We start from the raw sequence: 27,676 nt of genomic DNA, 5'->3' as shown, positions 1-27,676 counted from the left end.
TCAAAACGTGGCTGCTCCTCCTTCACCCTTGATATGTGACGGTTGGGTCCTGTGTTTTATCCAAGGCCACCCATTATTCAGCTTCCCCTCTGCTGAACTGGCGGGACATGGGACCCATACAGCATCATCATGCTCTGCCTAGAAAGAAGATCCAGCACATGCCCTTTGCCTGCCTCTACCTACAGCATAACAACATAAGAAAGGCCCTGCTGGATCAGACCAAGGCCCATCAAGTCCAGCAGTCTGTTCATACAGTGGCCAACCAGGTGCCTCTAGGAAGCCCCCAAACAAGACGACTGCAGCAGCACCATCCTGCCTGTGTTTCACAGAACCTAATATAATGGGCATGCTCCTCTGATCCTGGAAAGAATAGGTATGCATCATGACTAGTGTCCATTTTTACTATTAGCCACGAACAGCCCTCTCCTCCATGAACATGTCCATTCCCTCTTAAAGCCTTCTAAGTTGGCAGCCATCACAACATCCTGGGGCAGGGAGTTCCACAATTTAACTATGTGAAGAAATACTTCCTTTTATCAGTTTTGAATCTGTCACCCTCCAGCTTCAGCAGATGACCCTGCATTCTAGCATTACAAGAGAGGGAAAAAAGGTTCTCCCCATCCACTCTCTCCATACCATGCACAATTTTATAGACCTCTATCATGTCCCCCCCTTAACCGCCTTCTTTCCAGCATCCCTTTCCCTGCCCGCCCCCCCATACCAAACTGTGGGGATACTGACACAGGAGGCTGCCATGACTCTCCTCGCCCCCATACCTGTTTGGTGCAAGAGGGTGCCGCACGGGATCCCATTGATCTCATACGCTTCGCTCTCTCCGGAGCTCTCAGGAGAGGGGGTCTGCAGCTCCATCGGGTGGCTCTGACATTCACTCTCCACCACATCCACATCGTTCACTTCTACCTCTGCTGCTGGTGCTTCTGTATCAAAGTCCTGTAAAGGTGCTGTGGGGGGAAATGGCTGCCTTGCACCCTCCCCCGCTGACTCTGTGGAGATAGCAGCGTCTGAGGGAGTCTCCTCGAGGAATGACAGCCAGAGGCTTAGCTCCGGGTTCAGTCTCTTGGAGCGGCGGACTGCATAAACAGAGCTCTCCGGCTTGCGAGCTGCCTTCCCGGAGGCTAGCTGGCCCAGCAGAATCCCTCGCTTTGCGCCATCTTCTTCTGCGGGGCTGCCGGTCTCTTTCTTCGCCTCAGGCTCTGTTGGGGCACTCTGCCTCAGCCCAGTTTTCGCCTCAGGTGGCATTTTAGCTACGGCCTTACTCATCTCCGCAGCCTGTCCGGTCTCGAGTGGCGGAGGCCGTGGAGATTTGGGAGGTTGTGACCTGGCCAAGGAGGCGTACACAGGCTTGGCCAGCCGGTATGGCTTGCTCACGTCGTACGCGAGGTCTCTGGCTAGCAGCTCTTTCAAGATGGAGGAATCAGAGGAGGCGGCTCTAGACCGCTTGCAGCCTTCAGAGGAACGCCAAGAACCAGAGGAGCGAGTGTCCTTGCCACAGAGGGCAGGCCTTTGCAGGGGGCAATCTGGCTTTGCTCTTTTGGAGGGGCTGTGGTAATGCTGGTGTTTTACATCCGCGAGACCTGTAGGGGGCAGCTTTCTGGGGGGAAGGCAGTAGGTGTGCATGTAGCGGATAAGCTCCACAGCCGCGTGCAGCTCCTTCTCACCGCTTCCTTCCTCAGAGGAGGAAGGAGGAGTCGCCACTATGTTTCCGAAGCTCGGCAAATCTTCACTGGAGTCGCTGTCCTCTCCACCGGGGGCGTAATGTCCCTGGAGCTCACTGGTGTGGCTGCTGCCATGGCACTCATCTGGGGGCCAGCTGGATTTCGTGTGTGGGCAGTGAGTAGTGGTGGTGGTGGAGGTGAGGTGCTTATGAAGCTCGGTGCAGCTTCGGCTCTGAGGCTGAAGAAAGCTGGACTTCCTGTCACAAACGCCTTCCGCCTTCAAGAAGAGAGAGAGAGAGAGAGGAAAGAGTCAGGCTAACTGATGAGTTTTTTCAAGCCACAGCCTGAAGAGACCCCCCCCCACACACACACACATGCACACATGTTTGGGTGGTTAAGCACAACACAGTGCGCAACTGAAGTTTTAATTTGAATTTTTTTTTACATATTTCATGGCATTTCCGAAGTTGGTGTTTCAAAAGGAGACATCAGACATTTATTAGACAAAAGTGCCTTGTGGCAACTGGATGGATTTTGATGAAAACCCGTATCAACCAGGACACAAAACAGATATAATAGCAAAACAAGGGAAGAAGCATGAAATCTTTTCTAGGTTATGCTTCTGATTCATCACTGAAGTTTCTTTTAAAAGAAGAAGAGTTGTCTTTTATATGCTGATTTTCTCTACCTTTTAAGGAGAAACCGGCTAACAGTCTCCTTCCCTCCCCCTCCCCGCAACAGACACCTTGTGAGGTAGGTCAGGCTGAGAGAGTTTGAAGAGAACTGTGACTAGCCCAAGGTCACCCAGCTGGCTACATGTGTAGGAGTGGGGAAACCAACCCGGTTCACCAGATCAGAGTCCGCCACACATGTGTAGGAGTGGGAAATCAAACCCGGTTCTCCAGATTAGAGTCCACCGCTCCTAACCACTACACCAGGCTGGGCAAAGGATATAACAATCTGTCTTTAAATAAAATGGATTTATTAGAAGTCAAGAAGTAAGTATCTGCATAGTAATCGTGCCATCCTAAGAACACTTTTCTGGAAGTAAGCCCCATTGGGTTGGATCCAGACTAAATCTGCAATTTCCTCCAATTACCTCTCCCCAATGCAGACCACCCCCATGAGGGTCCCTTATCTCCCAGGAACAGCATATCATGGAGGTCGCTTGTCTGCAGCGGGATGGGCGGAGGCAGGAAAGAGAAATTGTGTCACTAGAAAATTTAGTCGGGATCCAGCCCTTGGAACAGACTTGAGTATGGTTTTGAAGAGACGGTCCTTGGACCGCTATCTTAAGCTAACTTACATGCTTTTTTCCTTCCAGAGAGTTTAACCTGAAAGGGCGGGACTAGAACACGCGGTATCCAAGCAACCACCATTCTAAGACCACCAATGGGCAGAGAACGAGACAGACAGGAAGGAGGTGATGTATTTTTAAAATGCTGTAAACCACTTTGCTGACCTGATGAGTAACAGAGATTCTGGAAGGTATCGATTGGGCTCACTTTGGGGAAGTGTTCTGGGTATATTAGAAAGGAGAGAATACGTGTACATTTTTTTTTTAAAAAAATCTCCACTTGGAACAGGATGAATTGAATTGATTCTTAATGCCTCCTGTCTCAAATGTCTTTCTAGCTGGCATCTTTGACAAAACAGCGCTATTTCTGTTCCAGATCCCCTTCCTTTCCTTCCAGCCGGCGTGGAGTCTCCGGTGTCCGGCTCCTCCCACTGCCTTTCCCATGCAATCTAAATCCACTTGTCTAACGCGCTGCACCATTCTCATTATCCAAGTGGAGGGGGAAAAAATCTTTAATGGCATCTCGCGTGGATCTCAGGGGATTAATTTAAACAACTGGACTGGTTCTGCAACTCTACACGCAGCTCTTCGCTCTGCTGAAGTCAATTCAGTCAGCTGTTAGTAAGTCCCGCTCTAATTTGGGTCAGGAACGAGAGTGAGAGAGGCAAAGCGAAAGATCATGAGAGCGTTTAAGAGAGGAGCCTAGTGGGGGGGAAACAAAGGCACGAGGCGTTGCGCACAGTGCTCGAGGAAGCCACTCCGAAGAGCACATAGAAGAAAAACCATGCTGCCTTCCTATTGTTAAGAGCCTTTACTGAAATCACAGAATCGTAGAGTTGGAAGGGACCACCAGGGTCATCTAGTCCAACCCCCCTGCACAATGCAGAAAATTCACAACTCATTCCCCCCCACACACCCCAGTGATCCCTACTCCATGCCCAGAAGATGGCATATTACCAAATCCTCTATAGACCCATTAGTCATGTGTGTGTGTGAGAGAGAGTTGTATCTCTCCTTTCACTCAGAGATGGCCAGCTTCTGCAGTCCTGGCACTTTGCTCTCCAAACAATGGACCAGATCCAGACAAAGTATTTTGTTCACGCAAGGCACTTCCATCTACAGAACACAACTTTCCTGCCTCTTACCTTCCCCTGCAGCCCACTGATCTTGGGGGGACAGGGGGATCTCGGGAACAGAGGCAAATCAGTGGTCTGCAGCAGGAGGGAGGAACTGGTGGAAATTATCTGCCCCCTCTGGCAAAATTTAGTCTGGATCCAACCTAATGGGCCAGAGCTAGAAATGCGTTTCAAGGTACACCCCGACCTCTTTAAGGTGTGTCAAGTTCTATCGTATAATTGTTGAACTGTTCAGCGTTGTTGAACTGTGACTACAGGCTATGAACCCTCACCCTTCTGGCACAGATAAGGTAAGAGGTCTCAGAGCCATTCTTTGACCTGTAGCTCGAGCCAAATTACTTCTTTAAGTTGAAGCAACAAGGCAAAGTGGAGCTAAAAGCTGTTTAATAATACATAACTCGTGAATCACCCTCAATATCACTATGATGGGTATTTTAGGAAATCTCATCTCCCATTTATTCAACCTACAAAACATTTGCAAAGATACAGATGGAACAGCCCTACTGCTTGCTACAAGCTTAAGAAGTCTGGGCCGTACTATTCATATTTAAAATGGGATATTTTGCATTTAAAATGGGAGATATGCTTCAGTGAAAAATCTAGTTATCTGTTTCAGGAGCTACGGTTTGCTGTACAATAGTGTGGTGGTTAGAGTGTCAGAGTAGGATCGGGAGACCCACGTTTGAATCCCCACTCTTTCATGGAAGCTTGTTGGGTGACCTTGGTCCATTCACACACTCTCAGCCTAGCCTACCTCACAGGGTTGTTGTGAGGGCAGAATGGAGGAGAAGAGAATAACATAAGCCACATTAGGTACCTACCGGAAAGACAGGCAGGGTATAAATTTTATTTATTTTATTTTATTTAAAACATTTGTCAGCCACCTATCTACTCAGTGGAACTCAAGGTAGCTTACAATGTAAATACAAAACACATAAAAGACCATAATTTAAAATCTCCAATTAGGACCGCCAGTAAATAAAACACAAAATCAGTCACATACAGTCCTAAATAGAACTGTCTTCAACTCTCTCCTGAAGATCGAAAGTGAGGGGGCCAGGCTCACCTCCCTGGGGAGGTTGTTCCAAAATTGTGGGGCTGTCACTAAAAAGGCTCTCTCTAGCATGCCCACCAAACAAACTTCTCTGATTTGTGGGACAGTTAGGAGGGCCCCTCCCTGTGACCTGAATTCCTGGACAGGAACATATAGATGACAGCCCTTCAGACACCCAAGACCCAAGCCATGTAAGACTTTAAAGAACAAAACCAACACCTTGAATTGGGCTCAGGAGGGCATCAGTAGCCAGTGTAATTGCTGCAGTATGAGGATCACATGCTCCCAGTAGCTGGCCCTAACGAGTAGTCTAGCTGCAGCCTCCAAACACTCTTCAACGGTAGCCCCAAGAAGAGTGTATTGCAGTAGTCTAGTCTAGATGTGGCTAAGGCGTGGATCACTGAGGGTAGATCTGACTGAACCAGGAATGGGTGCAGCAGATACCCAAGTCAACCTGGGCAAAAACATTCCGAGTCACACCAGCCACCTGGTTTTCTAAGGTGACTAAGGTAAATGAACAAATAATCTCTTAGGCCATGGAAGTGGAGATGGATAATACCTTTGTACAGGGCCTCTGGGACCTGGATCTGGGCACTCCGGGTCGCCATACATTTCCTTCTTTTGGAATCTCATAGCTTGCAGGCACATTGGATGGAGAAAGAAGCAACTTCTTCAGCTGCAAAAGGAAGTGGTGAAAGCAAGAGTGGGAATTCCTGAATACATGAACAGCGAGCACATAATAAGCAATTGGGACAGTGATCCAGATTAAAAGTACTATACCAAAAGAGTTACTTCGGCATACAGCGCCCCTTTTCCCATTGTCTTCCATGAGGTTTGGCATTTCCAACTCTGGGGCGGAAGGCTAATGTGGATTTGGCAAACCTAACTTTGGAGGAACACCTCTTCAATCTGTGCCTCTTGCAAACCCAACATGTCCTGGATGCTTCCCAGGACCCAGTTCCACGAAGCCTCCATTCAGAAGTGATGGCAAAACCTTGTTCGCGGGGGTACGTGCAGTAAAAATCCCGCACTCATAGTTACGATGACGAACTACCCACAGGTTTCCTACATCAATTTGCAACTGAAGGGCACGTGGGAAAAGCCCTGAGAGAAATGCTAAAACCAGGAATGATGTTCACTCCATTCCGAAAAGCTGTTTGGCTAAAGGTATCAGCAGTTATTGCCTGTGAGACAATTGCTGTTAATACTTTGTACTGATGTCTTCAAAACACTTTACAAGCCCTTTCTGGGCATTCCTTCTATCATCTCTGGAGACTCCTGCAGGGAAGCCAATATACATGTTGCCTGGCTGCTGCTTCCTGTCGGCAGCACAACCCGCCTGGCACGCCAAAGCAATTGCTGCACTGGGTTCCTCATGGGTGATCATGCTGGGAGGTGAAACAGAGTGGGCAGCCTATGGATGGGAGTTGGGAAAGACCTCCTAGGTAGGCAGGGAAATACTGGCAGTAGGGGGCGGGGAGTGATGTCACATCACATCTACAGACTCAAACCTCCAACCCAACAGGGGTTGAGGGCTACATGGGCCCACTGCCCATAGAACACAGGCAGCTGAGGAAAAAACGGGACAAGAATTCGACCACCAAGAAAGCGGCACACTGATTCCCTACCCACAAGTATCCTTTCAGCTACAAAATAAGATGAAGAAGAAGAGTTGGTTTTTATATGCCAAGAATCCACTAAAGGAAGAATCCAACCGGCTTACAATCACCTTCCCTTCCCCTCTCTACAACAGACACCCTGTGAGGTAGGTGGGGCTGATAGAGCTCTAAGAACTGTGACTAGCCCAAGGTCACCCAGCTGGCTCCATGTGTAGGAGTGGGGAAACCAACCCAGTTCACCAGATTAGAGTCCGCCACTCATGTGGAGGAATAGGGAATCAAACCGGTTCTCCAGATCAGAATCCACTGCTCCAAACCACACATGGACACATGAAGCTGCCTTATACTGAATCAGACCACTGATCTATCAGTCAGTATTGTCTACTCAGACTGGCAGTGGCTCTCCAGGGTGTTGTCAGGCAGAGGTCTTTCACATTACCTCCTACCTGGTCTTTTCAACGGGAGATGCCAGGGATAGAAACCTGGGACCTTCTGCATTCCAAACAGATGCTCTACTACTGAGACACAGCTCCTCTTAACCACTACACCATGCTGGAGAATGTCCCCTCACTGCTTAAAGGATCACAAGGTGAACACTGGGCTTGTTATACGCCCACCCCCAGGTGCACAATATCTGAACCGACTTCCCCCTCCAAGGGGTTACTGAAGCTGTCTTTTGCTGGTGATGGTGGTATATTGAGGCCTCTCTTCTCTAACATGAATACTTTCCTCCTCCACACGCAACTTGTGATTCCCCCTCCCCACACACACACTTGTGTATACAAACTGGAAAGCACACATTGGCTCCAACAGAATAATCAATTGGATGCAACATTCTAACAAGGGCTTGGCTTAATTAGTTCATCCGCTTGCCAAGTGCTTTGAAGACACGCTTTGTCCAAACGCCAAGTTTTTAAGATGCTCTTTATAATGGATGCTGCTTCAATCCCGTCAAGGATGCTGTGGGTAAAGCAACACAACTGGGATTATCTTGGAGTGGTCTGGCATCCCTGCCCAAATGGGTCTGATTACATGGCTGGGATATTTCTGTTACCCCCCAAAAAAGGCATTTCACATTCTCACACTGAGGGCAACAAGGGATCAGTAACAGAATCGCCAGAGTTGGCTCTTGTGGGAATGTGCAGCAGGGGAAAATCTTCAAAGGCACTCTGGGATCTCGAAAAGCTCTTTAAAAATTAAGCTTACTCAAGCAGTTGGTTCCCATGGTCAAATGATTGCTTTCTCCATCAAAACATAGTGACATTTCAGTTTTAGTATTATATGCATAGAATGTTCCATAGGAATAAAAATGAAAAGTCATCTCCTTTCTTTCCCTGTAACGTATACATCCTATATATACACATATGGATTTGTGTGATATATATCTTATACAACCACGCACATGCACACTTCTATGTGAAGTGAAAATGCACACATTTCACCACTAGAGGCCGCTATACACTTTTAGAAATCAGGACATTCGTTAATGATAGATCAGGTCCCAAAATGAAAGGCCAGGGGCCTGGTTTTATCAACCAGCTTCCCCAGACCAGCGCTCCACCTATTGAACAAGGGAGAGAAATTGCTCTGTTGCATCAGATAAGTTAAAACATGGCCAGGTAACAGAAGGCACAAGAGCCTATTGGGGAACTTCTAGTTCTCTAGACTCCCCTCAGGACTCGCTGTGCTCTTGCTGGCTTAGAAAGGTATGGTCTTCTCTTTTAGCAGAGATACCTTCAAGAGTACCATCTTCCCTGTCTGAGGCTTTCCCTTGTAAGTCAACAGATAAGGAACCTGTAACACAGGAGTTTAACTCAATTGTTACGAGGGCTGGGTACATAAGAACGTAAGAAAGGCCCTGCTGGATCAGACCAAGGCCCATCAAGTCCAGCAGTCTGTTCACACTCAGTGGCCAACCAGGTGCCTCTAGGAAGCCCAACGAACAAGACACCGCACCCAAAATAATAGGCATGCTCCTCTGATCCTGGAGAGAACAGGACATAAATGCTACTTGGTCGGGCCGGGCCATGCCTCGCCGGCCCAGATCAAGAGTGAGGCGGGGTGGCTGCCTTGCAGGCCAGATAAGAGCTTTCAAGGGGCTGGATCCAGCCCACAGGCCTTATGTTTGACAGCCCTACTGTAACAGAAGCCACAGAGAACCAAGAACAGCTCGGACTGCAACCCAGGCAAGGTCCCCACATTTCCTGAGCTGAGCATGGCAGCCACAGGCAGGGCTTTGTGTGTTCTGCAATCCCACACACAAGCCACAAAACAACAGGGTGTAACAGCTGCAGAATTCTGCATCTGGAAGAGCCTTAAGTTTTCACTTTTTTAAAAAAACGTTCTCTACCATGAAAGCATACAGGGCAACCGCAGAAGCGAACAGGCCGACTGACTTAGCACTTATACAGTGCTTTTAGCGTTCAAAGGGCTTCACTTACATACATGTTGTACACATTACAGCAGCCCTGTATCACCCCCTATATTAAAGATGTGGGGCTCGGGAAGAATGGCTTGCTTTTAAGTCCACTTTACTGAGTTTGGGCCAGAGGCAAGATGAAAACAGCAACCACCCAGCTTGCTCCTCAAGCTTGCAATCCATTTTCTAATGCTCAGAGGGCAGAGCCTTGCAGAGCAGAGTGAAGTTATGCAAGGTGTGCACAATTTAGACAGTCGCAGAATCCAGATTCTCCATATCCGGAAGTTATTTATTTGGTTATTTATAAAGCCTTTTATCCTCCTTTGCATGTGGAGACTCAAAGTAGCTTACGTGAATTTTAGGTTAAAAGTAGGTTACCATGATGGGACAATCACTTTTTTTTTTCTGTTTGAAAAACAATACAGAATGCATTCAGCCTTGCCCAAAAGAACAGGGAAATGTATGGACTGAGCTAGTGGCCATGCGAGTGAATGATACTGCAAGACTGAATAGCACAGATGGGGAGGTTGGGATGGGTGAGACCTCCCAGCCCCAGGAAAGGGCTCCACTATAATAACAAGGCTTGTTTTGAAGGGTTACAGATCTGGAACGCGTGTTAAGTCGACCACCCATTTCCCTTCCTACAACAATTTTATTTTATTTATCGTTAGACTTATGGACCACACTTTGTCCCTGGCCGAGGCCGGGCTCAGAGCGGTTCCCATCAGGTAAAACAATACATAATAAATATACGAGAAAATGCCATCCTAATTAAAAAATATTAAATTTCAGGGTTTAAAAACAGTTTAAAATAACGGTGCTTGCCTATCTGCACACAGGAACCGGAAACCAGCCTATGGGGAGCGATCAGGGTCCCCGATAGAATCAGATGGTAAGGGAAGGGGAAAGGGAGGGCAGCCATAATGGAGATCATGGCTGCCCTCAACCACGGGCCTGGCGGGACATTTCGGTCTTACAGGCCCTGTGGAACTGTGTGAGGGTCCCGCATGGTCCTAGACTCATTGGAGAGGGAGTTCCACCAGGCCGGGGCCAGGGCCCGAAAAAGCCCTAGCCCTGGTTGAGGACAGCCATTCCCCATGGGGATAGCAATGGAGCAAAGCAAGTGAGATCAATGGAGCGGCACATGTATACGTATACAATCAACAGGCATATGCTTTCGTTATCTTTATAATTGTAAGCCTATAATGGGAAAAAAATGCAGACCTTTGCTTCCTATCATACCCATGCAGCCGGCTTATCAGAGGTGCATCCAAATCCACCTTAAACAGTAGGAAGTGGGTTCTTACTAGAGACAGCTCATCAACCTCTGGGGCCAGAGGAAGCCCCCTCGAGGCAGGGGCAGCAGGTTTGGGAGAGGGGGTGGGTGATGTGTAGCCGCTGCTGGGCATGTCCCCCTCGTCCATATTTCTGAAGGCAGCCAGGCCCATGTCGTCTCCCTGGATGTCATCCAGTGTCTCGGTGAGAGCCGCCAGCAGTGCTTCATTCTCGCTGTCTATAATCTGGTGAGAAAAGTTAGAGGAGCGAGAGAGAGAGAAAGAGAGAGGGGGGGTGAGAAGAATGAGCAAGCAGATGCATCCTAAGGAGAGCGCCTCCTACAGGAGGGCAACTCAAATGCAGTCAGTCTACGAACAGGTAGCATGCTGGCTGTTTGTAGCCTTCCTACTCTCGCATTCCCGTTTGGATTGTGAATTGCATATCACAGACATATGTTTACCCTTCCCAAACAAATTCCATCTGCTTTGGCCATTACTGATTTGTTCGCAGTTCTACAAAAGGAGAATCTTTTTTTAAAAAGAGGAAATCTTACCTGATACGTTTCCCCTCCCTACAGGTAGTAACAAAGCAGAGTATCATAGTACTTTGTTTTTAACGTAAAGATTGAGCATAGGGGACCCCCCCCCCCATGTACAAGGGTAAATTACAACTATGTTTACAAATGTACATTCTTGGCTCAAGGCACAGTAGGTGCCTGTGACATTCACACAACCAATACTCAGAAATGCAATGGATGTGTTCGCTCCAGCAGGACAAATTCTACCCTGTCACAAATGTATGATTCAGTGAATGGCTAACAGCATTATGGTAATTGCAGTTATGTTGCTTAGGACAAATCTGAATGTGCCGCACCTCTGCGTTACCATGCAGTCTGTGCAAAGGCTGCGACTTTATGGTGAGGATCAGGCCTTCCCTGAATAACTCCGAGCAAGTGACCAACATGGTCTGATCAGTTTCATGTACGTCACAACATCTGGAGAAGGTGCAATTGCTACCCATGTGTGCTGATGTTAGAAATATACACCTGCACCCAAAGGCCTTTAAAATGCTTAGCCAGGACCAAAAAAAATAGGGGTACCCTCAACCTGGAAAAAGAGGTATAGTTTTATTTAATGAAATCTCTCCTTCTGGTTTCACACTGCATTCTTACTCTTTCTCTCTTTCTCTCCATGGCCTCATTTGGGAAGTCGGAATACCATACACAAAATGTTTTGAGAGGCTCAAAGGTATTTTACCCTTCAATGATAGCAATTTTTATGGCATTCACTGAGGTTGGTGGTATATGTAGAGATCTGATTTTGAGCCGGAATTTATTTCTGTATGAACTGCAATTTGTGTCTTTATGTAGGTATATTTCTATTTCAGGAATAGGACTTGAATTGAAACGATTTTTCTGTCTGGCTTGACAATAATGTTTGATGCACAGTGTCTTTAAAAGAAAAAAAATACACATCACAATCTTAAAATAGCAATTGCTGATGTAGAGTCCCCGACTTCCCTCCACATATTTTCCATCCTTTCTGTTTCAGGCCTATTTTGGACATGTTTTAACCAAGAAGAATATGACTGACACCAGACGACAGACTTTGTTAGGGCCGTGTGCATCACAGCACACTCCTCAGGTCAGTCTGTAAATGGCCTGAGAGGACTACTGTCTCTGGCCACAGCTCACAGTTTTGCTGCCATCATGTGGTGCTGATGCTACACCTGTGTAAACCCAACACAGGTGCAGCTGCACCTATGGAGGGGACAGAAGTGAGCCCCCTGGTGGTGTGCTGGGGTAGCAGCAGGGCTAAACTGGCATCCTCAGCCCTCTCGGCCAACATCCCACCCGAGCACCAGAATAAGATTATGCTGGTCAAAATGCTGGTGTTAAGTCTAAACTCTGCAATGAACTGAGTGACAGTGAAAAACAAAGAAGAAGAGTTAGTTTTTACATGCCGACTTTCTCTGCCACTTAAGGGAGAATCAAACCAGCTTACAATCACCTTCCCTTCCTCTCCCCACAACAGACACCCTGTGAGGTAGGTGGAGCTGAGAGAGTGTGACTAGCCCAAGGACACCCAGCTGGCTTCATGTGTAGGAGTGGGGAATCAAACCCGGTTCTCCAGATCAGACTTCACAGCTCCAAACCACCACTCTTAACCACTATACCATGCTGGCTCTCACCACGCCCAGTAAAGTCCCTGTGCTCGTCTCCCATCAAGCCATGGTACAGCTCATGATATCAGCTAAGACTGAAACCAATCACAGTTTTTCTGATCATTATGCAAAGCCCAGACAGGACACCAATATCTCAGGTTGGGCACATAGTTTGGGGCCACACTTCTCTAGCCTGACATCACACACACTTAACAACACACGTGGGGGGGGGGGCTCTGGTGACGTCAGTAGATCAATCAACTAAAACATTTGCGCTCAGACTAAAAAAAATCCCTCAGTTAATTAAGAGGTATGAGACTGAAGGGCATTCTTTTGTACAGGAGGCACAGATGCTACCTATCTGTTCTAAATGTTATGAAAAGAGAGAGACATTTTATAATGGCTTTCTTTCCAGTTTGCATCTAGACCCAGCAGATATTCTGCATTTTGCATCAAAACCACTATGGCAAAAACTATTACATCAATTAAAAAATGACGCAGGCAACTGAAGCTGACGGTGTTGAGCTAGAATCAAGAGGCACAATGCTGACAAAGTGAAACACTGTTAAAGCAGACTGATTTCAGTGAGGGAGTTCTGCACGTTTCTCCCACTGAAATGATGGGACCTAAGAATGCGTCACTCTGTCAGGATTGTGTCCATTGTCTTTTTAGGCCTGGGTCTTCTCCAGACATGTGATGGGTTTGGGAGCAGGAGGTTGAATCAGGGACAGGTCCATACAAGCAGCTTCAGAAGAAGAAGAGGAAGAAGAGGAAGAAGAAGAAGAAAAGGAGTTGGTTTTTATATGCTGACTTTCTCTACCACTTAAGGCAGAATCAAACCGGCTGTACCTTCCCTTCCCCTCTCCACAACAGACACCCTGTGAGGTAGGTGAGGCTGAGAGAGCATGACTTGCCCAAGGTCACCCAGCTGGCTTCGTGTGTAGGAGTGGGGACACAAATCCAGTTCACCAGATTAGCCTCCGCCGCTCATGTGGAGGAGTGGGGAATCAAACCCGGTTCTCCAGATCAGACTCCCACCTCTCCAAACCACTGCTCTTAACCACTACGCCATGCTGGCTCTAAACAGCAACTGCACTATAAGGGTTAAAGTAGAAACTGGCCTTTCTCAAACTTCATGAGGCCAAAGGAAGAAATCAGTGAATCTGAGTGCCCAGTAAAGAAAGAAGAACTAAAAAGAGGTTGTAGTATGAGCTGTGGTGAAGCCTTCAGGAAAATGACTCATGCATATGAGAGTCTTGATGCCACCCAACTGCAATGCAGGATCTTAGACCTGGATGGAACCTGATGGTAATGAAATCCAACTCCCCGTGCCTTAAGGGACAATCTTCCACACACAAGCCCGCACCAAACAATATCCCGTTCTGTGAGACGAGTCTCTACCATCCAGATTAGCAACGAGGTGGAACCAGCAAGGTGCCTGCATAAGATATAGTTTTGCAAAACAACTCAGATGACTCAAGCACGATACGCTGTCACAAGATGCTACTAAAAGATATTGGAAATCACTCATAATTGCTAGGAAACCAGACGAGAGTGCCTCATCAATTCTGAATGTTACTTTTCTGGCAGAAGGAAGTAGACAGGGCCATGGAGTCCTGCATCCCACTTCTATTTATACGCTCCAATCACCTATGCATTCCAGTCCCTTAAATTGTAGAGTTTCAGGGATCTAAACAGTATGCTGTGCACTGAAATCATTCCTGGAAATCAGAAAGATGCTGTTTATAGGGAAATGGTTCGGGGAAGAGTTCGGGGAAGCCGGTGGATTTTAACAATCAACTGTTTTGAAGAACTATGACTCTGCTGTTCTTTCTAATTTTCCAGTCTGATTGAACATGCAGCTATTCAGTTCCAATCTGCTATAACCTGCTTGATACCTTTCAGATTACAGAAATCAGATGGGGTCAAGTTAACCCAAATGCTAATTGAACTGTCGTCATATGGAATTTGGCTCCTGAAAAATCATTTCAATATTGTGATTTGCTCTCACAAGTCTTACAATGTAATGGAGCACTGAACCTCTTCTCAGTACTTTGGGGGTGTTCCTTAAACAGGCAGTGTCACAGCAAGCTTGCTTTCAGGCCTGAACAGAATGGCCTCAAAGCTTTCTGAGAGCAACATCCTACTGTCTTATGAATCTGAAAGAATCAGTCACATAAACAGTTGAGAACTCTAATCTGATCCTGTAAGAGCCAATTCAGAGCTTCAGGAGAACATGGGATACCATCTTTTATTCTGGCCGTCAAATCATATCTGACTTATGGCAACCCCATAGGGTTTTCAAGGCAAGAGACGTTTGGAGATGGTTTGCCGTTGCCTGATTCTACGTCACAACCTTGGTATTCCTTAGATATCTGAAGAAGTGAGCTGTGGCTCATAAAAGCTCATACCCTGCCAGAAAATATTTTTGTTAGTCTTTAAGGTGCTATTGGTATTCCTTGGAGGTCTCCCATCCAAATACTGGCCAGGCTCAAGGCTGAGAGTGTGGTACCTTCACACACATGATTGTATTGCCTTAGAAAGCATTTGTGGGATTCTTTGTTTTCTAGCTTTTTCCTGGGGTGTTAATTTTTCATATCGGAGGCTGTTTTGATGTGAGGCCGACTCCAAGAATGCAGGCTGCCCTTCCCTGTGCATTTTGATGTGGTATAGACACATGGAGGATTGTCTCACGTGCTTGCTTGAAAGTTTGAGTCGGATCTCAGACACCTAAGGATATGCTTGAATTTAAAGAGGTGAAGAACCTCCACTGAGTTCGAAGTTCCCTACAGCCATCCTTATCTCGAGTGCTAAACCTCAGCTATTCAATTCAGCTCTGTTAGCGGCTATAGTGACAGCACCCCAGAGGAAAGCACCAAGGGGGCAGCATTCTCTGAGCAAATTTATTTTCCTTTCGATATTGGCAAGGCACTTCTGCACGCAGGACATCAGCAGGGTCCATTTAATCAGGCACCGCTCATACCTAAAGGACCGGCCCTTTTACATTTCTGCTCTGTTTATCTTTTCCTCAGGAAGTTCAGCGGAAAATATGCATCCCGCAACGATGGTTTTGTCAATCATTCTGGACCTTTTACAAGAATAGCATAAATCTGGGATGTGAAGGTTTCACTGTGGGGAGGAATTCTTGAAAAGTTCAAAATCAGAGAATAATTCCACTACAAAATACTAGCTGGCAGTCCTTAGTAACGAAGATCATCCTTATGGTAGGGGTGGAAAAGAAGACTTGAGCACTTTTCTGTTTAATGTTAATATACTGGACACCTTCTGTAAAAAATAACAGGAAGATGGGTCTTTCTTGTTTGTTTCTCAGCCCCACATTAGCCCATTTCACGATTTGCCTGGCTGTAACAGCTCTCATTCTTTGCTATTTTTCTTTGATACTGCTTCCCTTCTCAATTATTTCTGCGAGACATTTCAGAGTGCCTCTGCAGGGCTCCCCTTCCCCCTTTCTCTTCACTGAGTGGAGGTGCAGAGGCACAGTTTATATCCGCCACGTATGCTCATCCATCATCATTTTACATCCATTATGTACTGCTGCTGTGTTCCTCCTGTGCATTTCCGTGGCGCTGGACGTCTGGGCAAACACAAGCAGAGGCACCTCGTAAAGTCTACCCTTTCACAACAGGACATGGCATATGCTTTGTTTGTGGATACTTTGCTTGACTAAATGTTACTTCTGGCATAGCACAACTTGGTTGCATCTACTCTGAGCCTAGAGCACTATCAGTAGAAAAGGGTAGGAATCCAGTAGCACCTTAAAGACTAACACAATTTCTGGAAGGGTATGAGCCTTCATGAGCCACAGCTCACTTCTTCAGATACAAAGAGCTGTACGAAAGCTCGTACCCTGCCAGAAATTTTGTTAGTCTTTAAGGTGCTACTGTACTCCTACTCTTTTCTACTGATAGTGACGGACTAACACGGCTACCCATCGTGATCTAGAGCACTACGTTTGCCTCCAACTATGAATAATCCTGGGTACTGAATAAGAAGTTCTGCTTTTGTACACGGACGGTGTGTGTATGTGCTGCAGTGAGGTGGGGTAATCTATTTGGTTGATGGACAGCTGGTGGACAGCATTTGTTAACAAAGAAACATGCTCATTCTTTCTCACAGACATGGAGGTTTGGTTCACATGTGCATGCCAAACCCTTGCTGACTGCAACCTCAAATGATGACTGGCATCACAGACAGGATACCACAGAGGGAATGTTCACATTGCTTTACATTGCCTAGAATTGGTCCATGTATTCTGCTGCCAGTCATCAGGTGGACACTAACCACAGGAGCAGAAAGATGAAGTGGTACCTACATGGGTGTGTGAATCATGCTTGAGAGAGGTAGGCCCATGCACATGTGCCCAGTCTCATTTGGACACTAGTTCACAACCTTTTCGTCCCCCACCAGTTCTCACACACTCAGGATATGGTAGGAGGCTGGCCGAAACTTTTCCTACAGTTGTTAGTTGCTTCAGGTAGCACAAAAGAGGATTCTTTGTTCTCGTACTAGCTCATCTCCTGCGGTTGATCGGATCAGCTTGCTTGGCCCCCCTGCTGTAATTAAACCCAGTGGTAGCTAGAGGGGTTCCAACTATCATGATTCTTTACTGCAACACCCCCTTGAGTCAGGACCCCCCACGTCCCTGAGACAGAATGAATACAGACTGCCTCATATTGTGCAGTGGAATCTGGTCACGGTTCTTGTTGGAGCACCATATCAGGCTGAAAGAACTGTGAGGTGGTCCAGTAAGATCACTATTTATTTCTACTTATCCAGCTGTCTACTGATTGATCCACTTAAGTACATTTTATCCCACCCTTCCTCCAAAGAGAGTTCACGGTTCTCCTTTCCCTATTTTTATCCTCACAACAACCAGGGGTGTCCAACTCATTTGTTACGAGGGCCAGATATGACAGAAATGTCACTTCGTTGGGCCGGGCCATCTGTTCCATAGAATTTAATGCCAGGTACCGGAGATACAAACTTTGTAGAAGACACAGGCAAAGCCAATTACTGATATTATTTTTTTACTTAAAATACAAACATGCTTAAAACAATAACACTCTTACAATATTTTCTTTTATTTAACTGTCTTTGATAATTGACATCTTGGGATTGGGGGAGGGCGGCTGCCTCGGGTAACTTGCGGGCTGTATAAGAGCCCTCAAGGGGCCGAATCCAGCCCCTAGGCCATATGTTTGAAATCCCTGGGTTAGACTGAAAGAGGGCAACAGGCCCAACTGTGAGCTTCAGGGCAGTGTGGTGTTCAGGATGTGTCTCCCAGATCCCAGACTGACATCCCAGCCACACAGGAGATTTCCATCTTTATAAATTAGTATACCTAAGAAAAAAGCAGAGGCTCACTAAGGGCAGAACCCAGGTAAACCCTGGGCTGCACCCAGTATTGAGCCTACTGCATCAGATATATGAAGTAAAGTTTGTGGATATATAATAGATACATGAGCTGAGACACACGGGAGGATAAATCAAGTTAACAAGAGGAGACCTCAACACAGCAGTGGTTTAGAACATGCCCCAGTTGTGGGAACAGTACCTCTGGCACTACACCACACCCCAATGGAAGACATTTCCCTTTGGAAGGAAAGTCAAAAGGTAGCGCAGAGATGTGTGGGGTGTGCAGAGGGGCTCTGTCACCCTTAAGCAAGCTGTGCTCCTTTCATCTTCCCCTCTCCATCATCCACCTGCACGGCATCTCAGCTCGGTGATTTGTATAATGGGACCACGTATATTTAGAGAGCACAAGCGACACGCCAAGAGGGAGTCTCAGCTATAAATATCCATGTGCATAGAGATGCAGAGGTGACGCCGAAGCTGGAGAGTCAGATAAAAGGAGAAGCTTTCTGCGTGCTGGAAATTAACATTCCTGGGCCACATCACTTGGAGCTGCTTCGCAGGAGCCTCTCAGAAACCTCAGCTCCCCCCCCACCTCCCCACCTCCCTCCTTTATTGCCTCCCACCTGCCACAGAACAATCCGTCAGGTTTCAAACTCAAGCTGGATGCACAAAGCGGTATCCTGTAATTTCCTTTTAATAATACATCAGAGGAGGATTGGCTCAGCGGCCCTCTCTCCCTCTTCTACCTCCTCATTAGCTTTACTACACTTGCTTCATTTAGAAACTAAGCGCAAATTAATGGAGCACTAATCATTTGCAGAAGAGATATTAATAGCCTGGACCCCCCCCTCCCCACCCATATCCACCTTCTCTCAGCTTTCCCATCCTGGTCCAGAAAGAGAAGAGAAATAAAGCCTGTGAATTGGGAAATTAAGAGGCTAACCCAGCCAGGATACCCCACCCAGGACTGTGTGAGGGTTTCAAGGAGGGAAGCGACTGAATTCCACGCTGCTTCAATAGGAGAACCTCAGTTTCTCTCATGGCTCCGTCATCGTTTCTCCCCACCTGGGACAAAACCGACATCATCTTTATCTCCCCTCCCAAACATTAACAAAATTCAATAGAATTATTGTTGTTAAAGAGGATGTTTGTTTTTGTGTCACCTGCATACAAGCGACGTATAAAGGGATTTAAAAGGCCGTAAAACAAATAAGTGTCTTGAGAACGCTGACAACAAAAGGGGTAAAGTGGAAAGGCTCACAGTGGCAATACAGAAATCCAACAATAAACAAAAAGGGGGCTCTGCTCTTTCACTACTAAGTCCAAGTCTTAAGTGAAAAAGAGCTCTAGGACGAATGGGTTGTCTTGATGAAGCACCCCCCAATAAGACAGTTTTCTCGCTCTGTGTGCGTATGAGAGAAAAGAGAAAACGTTTGTTCAGATTCCTAAACTAGCCGGGCTTCTTTCCCCTTGAAGTTATGCTTTGTTGAAATCATACCCCATATCTCAATGGTATAGCATATGCTTTACAGGCCAATAATCTCAGATTTGGTTCATAGCACCTCCAATTGAAAAGTACACAACAGGTAAAGACTTTGGGGAACTGCTTACTAGTTCCACTAGTACTAGACAGTACTAAGCGGCATGGGCCAGTGACTTGACTTAGTACAAGGCAGCCTATTACGTACATATACATACTGTGCAGGGAGTGTACAGTTAAGAAAACAGAAAAGCCTGCAGCAACCACAAATCAAGGTGTCGTCTGGGACAAAGTTTACTAAAGCTGAAGGGTAATCCAATATTGCTACCTTAGATAACGGCCACAGGGCTTACTCTTTCCCTTTCCCTTTGGCAAACTAAGGGCAGATACTAGTGTTAGTGTTTTTCCTCCACAGAAAATACCTCAGGAAGAACACATTTTATAAGCTTTGCACCAAAACACCTAAAAACAGGAATCTAGCACTCCCCGCTTCCTGCTTATGGGTTATTCTGACACAATCTGTCTGTATTTTTGGAGGATAGTCTCTCTCTCTCTCTCCTCCCCCCCCCCCCGAGATAATGCATGAGTTCATATCTGTTAGCGGTGCTACATCTCTACCTGGTATGGACAAAAACTGCAAGAAGCTGTACCTTGCCAGTAGCCACACCTGTGCAGGGTCATTAGTGGGGCCATCCTAAGCAGAGTTATGCCTTTTGACAAGTTGACCTAGAAGGGTGTCATTCTGCTGACAACTACGCTCAGGTTAATCAAAAAGTAAAACCAAAACATGGTTTTTTTAAAAACATAGTTAGCAAAACTAATGTGAGTACAAAACAAAATGCTAGTTTCTTGTGCCTCACTATCTGGCAATTTGATGAGGCAGTGGGAGAAGGGAGTTAAGTAAACTAGGGGATAATGTGATAGGGATGTTTTCCAATCCTCCTCTTGCCATCAGAGGATGGTGCTGATTGGATGGAAATGCCAACATAGCAACTTAGCATGGCATTATCTCATGCCTTGAGGGTGGGGTGGGGGAATATTCTGGATTCTATAAACGCAGTTGTGGTGCCGCTCTTTTCCTTTGCCTGTGCCAAGTTCTTTCTCACCAAGAGTAGAAGAGTTGGCTGTTATACCCCAATTTTCTCTACCTTTAAGGACTCTCAAACTGGCTTACAATCGCCTTCCCTCCCCCCAACACACACATAACAAGCATCTTGTGAGATAGGTGGGGCTGAGAGAGTTCGGAGAGAACAGTGACTAGCTGACGGTCACCCAGCAGGCTTCATGTGTAGGAGTGGGGAATCAAACCCGGCTCACCAGATTAGAGTCCACAGTTCATGTGAAGGACTGTGCTTTCATGGGTTCCTCAGTAGTTTGATTTGCTAGCACTTGTTGCTGTCCAAGCTGAGTGTGAGTCTCCACGACTCTTTTCCCATACTGCCAACCTTTCTTGGGATGCCCAAATGCCATCCAGTACCCTGAGTGAGAATTTTTGTTACCTATAAAGCCAGATCTTTTCTCCTTCTGCCTGAATTTTGGCAGGCAGCATCTCAGACTTGTGGGTGGGTTGTGAGATGGGGACAATCCCTGAACATTTCATCCAAATTGGGCAGAAGACAAATAAAATTATAACCAGGAATGTGTTTTCTATTGAAACTAATGGAAACAAAAAACAAAACAAGACAAATATAATGGCAAAACAAGCACAGATAGTACCAAAAATAGAAAACAAATACATTAAAAATGAGCCAAAAATGAAAACAAACAAAAATTGTGTGTTCAGCTACTCTGCAACTCTTTGTCTACAGAGGTCCCTTCTTTGTTATCTTTTCATAAGTACTGAAACACTAGTCTCTTTCAACAGGCATCTGATCAAGTCTCTACAGATTATACCAATTTGGCCTTGTTTCATATCTGGTTGTTTTAAATGGAAATGTCAATGGTATATTGCTCGGTATTGAATGATTTCCCTGATTTATGCAAACCATCTTGAACACGATGTGTATAATTTTTTAAAAATCACACACACACACCCTCCCCAGAAATGTGCTTCTTCTCTGCAACGGGCTAACTGTTAGCCTAACAATCATTGAATTGCCCAATACCGTGTTAAGATAGGTAGATAGTTTATTTGCGGCCCTTGGCCAGATAAAACAAGATACATGGACTAAAATGGCCTTACCGATAAAGGTTTACAGTCTTGAGTCTTAAGTCACTTAAAAAAATAAAAAAATAACATCCAAGTTACATCTGCCATTTGGACTAAGAGACTACTCTGTGGCAACGAATTTTCATTGCAGCTGTACAAAATTTTGCTACCTGAGAGGTGATTGAGGGATTATCTCCTTGTAAGAGCTTTTCTATCTTTTCTCTTTCCCTGTCAAGTCCATTCTCAGTATGAGGGGCTCAAGAAACTTAGAACGGGGTATAGTGTAAAAGTTACAGTTCAGGAGAACATGTTCAGTGGTTTCTAAATCCCCGGATTTGCAGGGGCATAGTCTCTCTGCCCTGGGTATCTTCTTGAATTTCCCCTCTATTTATGCCAATAAAGGTCTATGAATGAATGAATGAATGAATTTCCCCTCTAACATAGCAGAGGGCAAGGCTGCGGACCTAGCCAAGGTAAAAGCCCTCCTATATTTGTTTATCTCTAAGTAATGGAGGTAGGCTGCCGGTGCAAGGATAAATTTGGAGGGAGGGGAGCCATAAATAGGGGCACTCTTGCTAGATCTACTTTTCGCTCGATATCTTTAACCCTTTGGTTTATAGTTGACTTAGCTTGATCCCACCCTAACTGAAGTAGTGCTAGGAAGGGTAAAACCCAGATTATTTAGTTTGTCTTCAATGGCTATTATCCACTTTGACCTAAAGGTATCACAAAGAATCAGTGGAAGAAGACCCTTGGGGTTGAAATTAATTTTCAACCAGAGATAAAGTGAGGACGAGACAACCCTAGCCTCCACCTTCATCATGCCAGTTTCTAAACGGAGCATAGCATTTGATACACATCTTGGCAATTTCAGGGCAGCTCTAAGAAACTTGGATTGCACTCGTTCCATGGGAATAAGACATGAGGGTGGAGAGTCAAGTTGTGTTCCATATAACATTTGTGCTAGTTTTCGCCTGAAAAAGTTTAAGGGTGACTGGAATATAGTGTGCCCCTTTGGTCCGGAGAAAATTTATTATTGAACGGGCTGGCCTTTCCCCTAAATTGGCAACCGTGTTAGGAGTTGAGGAGGAGTTAGAAACCTGTGAAAGAATGCTGTGCCCCAGATCGAACTCCCCATGCTAACATGGCAACCCACAATGTGGAGTACCTGAAAAAGCTCAGAGTCGTCGGTGCTGTGCTGGCTGGACTCTGTTTCGGAGCGCTCGCAGCACCACTGCAGCTCGCTGAAGCAATTGGCCGAGTCAAAGTCACTGGCATCCAACTGGGACAAATCAATCTCTGGGAAATCGGAGTAAAGGTGCTCCTCACCAGACACTTCATACTGCGGAGAGAGAAACAGAGAAGATGGTGAGCTTGGCAATTTCCACTGCCTGCCTGCAAATTCACGGGCAGATGAATGAGGCGCAGCAACACACATATGGTTTTCACAAGATGTACCGTTAGATATTTTAGCGTGTGTTCAAACATTACCCAGCAGAAGGTCGCACTGACATGCAGCCAGGAGCCAAAAGCCGAAACCTCCAAAAACAAAGAGGGTGCCACAAGACTTCAAGCAAGTACTGTGCTTGTAGAATTCCAAAAGGCAGAGTTTCTACATGACTCTGTGGTGTGGCAAATGCAACTGACAGCACTGCATAATGAGGTTTGTATTCTGAAGGGAACAGACATTATATGCCTCTAGAGCAAGCATTACCAAATCACATGACTGTAATTAAACATTTTGGGACAAGTCAGCTTGTAAATCTCTGGGCCAGAGGCAGAAGATGCATTATTCATAATAAACCTGTTGGCACCCACAGTGGAGACATAGGTGATGGCTGGGATATCTGAAGATAAGAAACCCCGTGATTTTTGGGACAGCAACAGTTCTTCAGCTATGCATATACTGACAGGAATTTACTTTCTTGCCCCTCCTGTCCCCAGATAAATGATAAGATGTGGTCAAAGAACCCTAGCCACATCAACTAAAGTAATAATATACATTGCGTACAAAAGGATGAGAAAACTAAATTCGTTTTCCCAACTTTAGAATTGGAGGGGGGTTAACCTTCATTTTTTGAAAACCCAAAGTCTTCTCCTGGGTCTGTATGCACTCTGCCCCTTCCCAAATAATGAAAAAAATCTACTGTTGAAATATTTCTCATCCCACCAAAACGTAATATTCTGTAATTTCACACACACGCCAGTATCATCTACAGGAAAATAACAGTATTTTAGCTTATCCGGGAAATTATTAGCTGTAGGTATATCTTCCTCCCCACAAGAAAGAAGTGACCATTTATATATGTATTTAAATTATTATTATTATTGCATACTAGGAACATGTGCATAAATGGCTTTCAAAAGACTGGGAGGAAAGAACACTTGCCTTAAAACGCTCTTTTTCAATCATTTTTATTTATTTATTTTCAGAAAACTTACACAACACATTTCTGCCCTCATAAGCGCCACTGAAGGCAGCTAACAAACTAAAGCATGCATAATAAAACCACATTTTAAATGACATTAAAATAAACAAAAACACATCATTAAAACAATTAAAACCAGAGCTAAACTACATACAAACGCATTAAAAAAAACCCAATTAAAACGCTGGGCAGGGAGGCAGGATCACTGAGGAAACACCAAATGACACAAAAAAATCTTCACCTACTGGAGGAAGATGGCAACAGAAAGGGACAGATGAGTCTCCCTGGGGAGAGAGTGCCAGAGCTTTGGTGGCCCTCTCCTGGGTTGCTTCCTGCCTAATTTTGGAAGATGCAGGCGCCTGAAGAAGGGCCTCAAAAGATTACTTCAGTGGTCAGCTAGGTTCATAAGGTGTTGAGTATATTGGTCCCAAACCATACTGGGCTTTAAAAGTCCACACCAGCACTTTGAATTGTGCCCAGAAACAGACTGGCAGCCAGTGTAGCTGGGCCAAGACTGGAGCGCTATGGTCCATACGGACCACTCTTGGCTGCAGCATTCTCCGCCAATTGAAGTTTCTAAACACTCCTCAAGGGCAGCCCCACAGAGAGTGCATTACAGTAATCTAAATGTAACCAGGGCATACATCTCAGTGGCCAGATCATTTCTGCCAAGGAAAGGCCTCAGCTGGCGAACCAGTCAAATCACGTAAAAGCACTCCTAGCCACAGCTGCCACCTGCTTATCCTGGGTCCAAGAGCACCCCAGACTACTGACCTATTCGTTCAAACGCAATGCAACCCCATCCAGAACAGGTGACACCTTAAATAACTATGCAGTAATTCCACTGAGACTGATGCTGCCATCTTAGACAGCATTCGCAAGAAGCTCTTTTTTATTTCGTGTGTGGGGGCCATACTACGTAGATTGAAATATTAAAAAATCGGTAATCTTAGAAATGTCGCTCCCACTGTTTTTCAGCACAAGTGAGGCCAAGCCCCCTATTGAGCAGCCCAGATGTTTTGTTCCCACATGGCAAAAAAGTGACCCATAACGTTCATTTCCAGCATAGTTTAGTGGTTAAGAGTGGTGGTTTAGAGTGCTGGACTCTAATCTGGAGAACCAGGTTCGATTCCCCACTCCTCCACATGAGCGGCAGATGCTAATCTGGTGAACCAGGTTGGTTTCCTCACTCCTCCACATGCAGCCTGCTGGGTGACCTTAGGCTAGTCACAGCTTTCTTAGAGCTCTCTCAGCCCCACCTACCTCACAGGGTGTCTGTTGTGGGGAGGGGAAGGGAAGGTGATTGTATGCCGTTTTGATTCTTCCTTAAGTGGTAGAGAAGGTCGGCATATAAAAACCAACAGCAGAGCAGGTGTGTAGGGTCTTAAGGAACACTTAAGCTACTCTAGCCTTTGGTGAGGTAATGCAGACATCCAGGGGTTATCCTACCTACCCTGACGGTCAGCACTTAGGAAGGAAGGGAAGAGGCGTACAGAGTACACCAGACAATCACAAATCAGGTAAGGCTCTGGAACAGAAGCCATGACAATTTGGAGGCAGCAATTTTGTAGCAAGCCAACATGTCAACTTTCCCCCCATTTCCCCCTCCCCATCTTTGGCCTTTCTGTTCCTTCCTCTTTCTCCACCTCCATCCTTCCCTTAAACTTCTGCCTGTGAAACTCATGGCATCAAAAGCAGTTCTTCTAGCTTCAATATTTCCTCACACCCAGTGACAATTTCTGGTTATAGAAACAGTTTCTCCAGACACCAGTTCAATAAGGAGTCTAACAATCCATTGTATTCTTCCCCCTGCTCCTCGAAGCCAGCCAAAACGAGAGTATAATAGAGCAGAATCAATGGCTGGCGCATGTAAGGCAATCTAAGCTCTAAGAACTGAGCTAAAAATATCCAGTCAATCACACAGAGCAGCTGAGACCCAGCCCCATTTCCACCACAATTCGCAAGGCGCACGCAATTGCATTAAACTCCCAACACGGACAGCAAGAATGAGTGACCGCGAAGGACACAGTAATGCTGCACTGCGCCATTACAGCTAAGCCTACTAAAGGTCATAAGCATGCTGGAGACGCTGCTTTCCAAGGTCCAGAATGAAGGGCGAGTGGGGAGGAGAGCGCAGTGTAATACGAAGATGGGGGCCTGCTCAGGCAAGGACTTAAGCAAAATGGTGCCATCTGGCGCCGCAGAGATCTTCACCTTAAGAGTGCAGACAGGAACCCTTATCTGTCACGTAGACTTTATGCAAGCCCTAGGAAGATCCTTGTTACCCACAGCCTGCAATTTGCTTGTTGTTCCTCATTTGTGCAACGTGCCTCTCCTCAAAGGAGCGGGCAGTGAGTTGTCCCTTGTTATCCACACAATCGTTCTATGAGGTGTGTCACGCTAACAATAACTTGCCCGAGGCCCCCAAATGAACTTCACAGTGGTGTACGTTATGAACCCAGATCTCACCAGTCCTAGGGGGTTACTGCACTTGTATTCCCAGCGATGTATTAAGAGTTTGAAAACGTTATAAAAAATACTGTTTGCACTTTCTATGTATTCCCACTGATGTATTAAGAGTTTGAAAACGTTATAAAAATACTGTTTGCACTTTGTTTGGCCCCTTTAGCTGTGAAGACGTCTTCTAACCATTTATAAGCCGTGGTATCCAAAAACTCTTTTAAAGTGATGTTTTTTATAACATTTTCAAACTTTTAATACATCACTGGGAATACAAAGTGCGGTAATTGTTCTAGTCTAATCACTATATTCCCTCTTGACTATCTTAAGTATGGAGACTCCCCTGGCTCTCCACAAACAGGAAATGCCTTCTGGGTACCAGACCCCAAACTGTCTCCAAATTTCCGTCTCCGAGCAGGAAACTGCTTGCTGGCACCAGTACCAAAGCGGATTCAGCAGGAGCAGGTTCACCCCTCAGCCCTTCCTTTTTTTTTTGAAACAACAGACCCCTTCCAGGCAAGCCATAGTTGATGAAAAGCCTTTGTCCTCATAATGACCAAGACTAGTATTCAAAACAGCAGCCAAGGAATGAAAATTCATGAAGCTCTTTTATGTTAAGACCTGCTGAACTGTGGGAGCTTCCTAACAACAGGGAGAGCAAATTTATTTATTTTGCATTTAGCTCTTAGATCACAAGATCAACTGAGCATCTGAGAAGCCGTAATGAGAGAATAACATCCCGGGCGCTGCTTTGGAGTTTTCTGAATAATCTCTCTAGGACTCAACAACCAATTTTCACATGAAGTTACAGAAATGAAAGAGCATTCCACTCGCACCCCCCATGTCCTCTTTACTAACTGGGATAATCTCAGATTATAGGGCTTGTTTCCTGCAGGAACGGGACTTTGTGTGCTATCCATGTTTTCTAATTTAGTTTAGGACGCACAATGTACCGTAACAGTGAAGACAGTCCTCCTCCCCTTTTGCATGAATGGCATCAAGTGAAGGAAGAAAGGAGAAATGGGCAGCAGGTTACAGAATGGGAGCTCCAGGGGGAATGCATAAATATGGCTACATTGGGAAAGACCCTAATTTAACACTGAAAGAAGGGTACTAGCTGAGCTCCAATCTGTCCGGTATATA

General features: G+C 45.8%; 1 protein-coding gene across 1 annotated transcript in view; it reads right to left on the bottom strand.

Moving 5' to 3' along the window:
- Nucleotides 1-27,676, bottom strand: part of PPARGC1B (PPARG coactivator 1 beta) — a 145,337-nt gene that overhangs the window by 12,954 nt on the left and 104,707 nt on the right. Inside the window, exons 2-5 of the mRNA XM_056857528.1 lie at nucleotides 22,813-22,986; nucleotides 10,509-10,721; nucleotides 5,723-5,839; nucleotides 777-1,953 (exon numbers count right to left, since the gene is read on the bottom strand). Coding sequence (XP_056713506.1) covers nucleotides 777-1,953; nucleotides 5,723-5,839; nucleotides 10,509-10,721; nucleotides 22,813-22,986 — 1,681 coding nt within the window. The remainder of the gene's footprint in view (nucleotides 1-776; nucleotides 1,954-5,722; nucleotides 5,840-10,508; nucleotides 10,722-22,812; nucleotides 22,987-27,676) is intronic.

This window comes from Euleptes europaea, chromosome 1, assembly GCF_029931775.1.
Source record: "Euleptes europaea isolate rEulEur1 chromosome 1, rEulEur1.hap1, whole genome shotgun sequence".
NCBI lineage: Eukaryota > Metazoa > Chordata > Lepidosauria > Squamata > Sphaerodactylidae > Euleptes > Euleptes europaea.
Note: the sequence above shows the minus strand (reverse complement) of the source record. Positions and strands in the feature narration are given on the sequence as shown.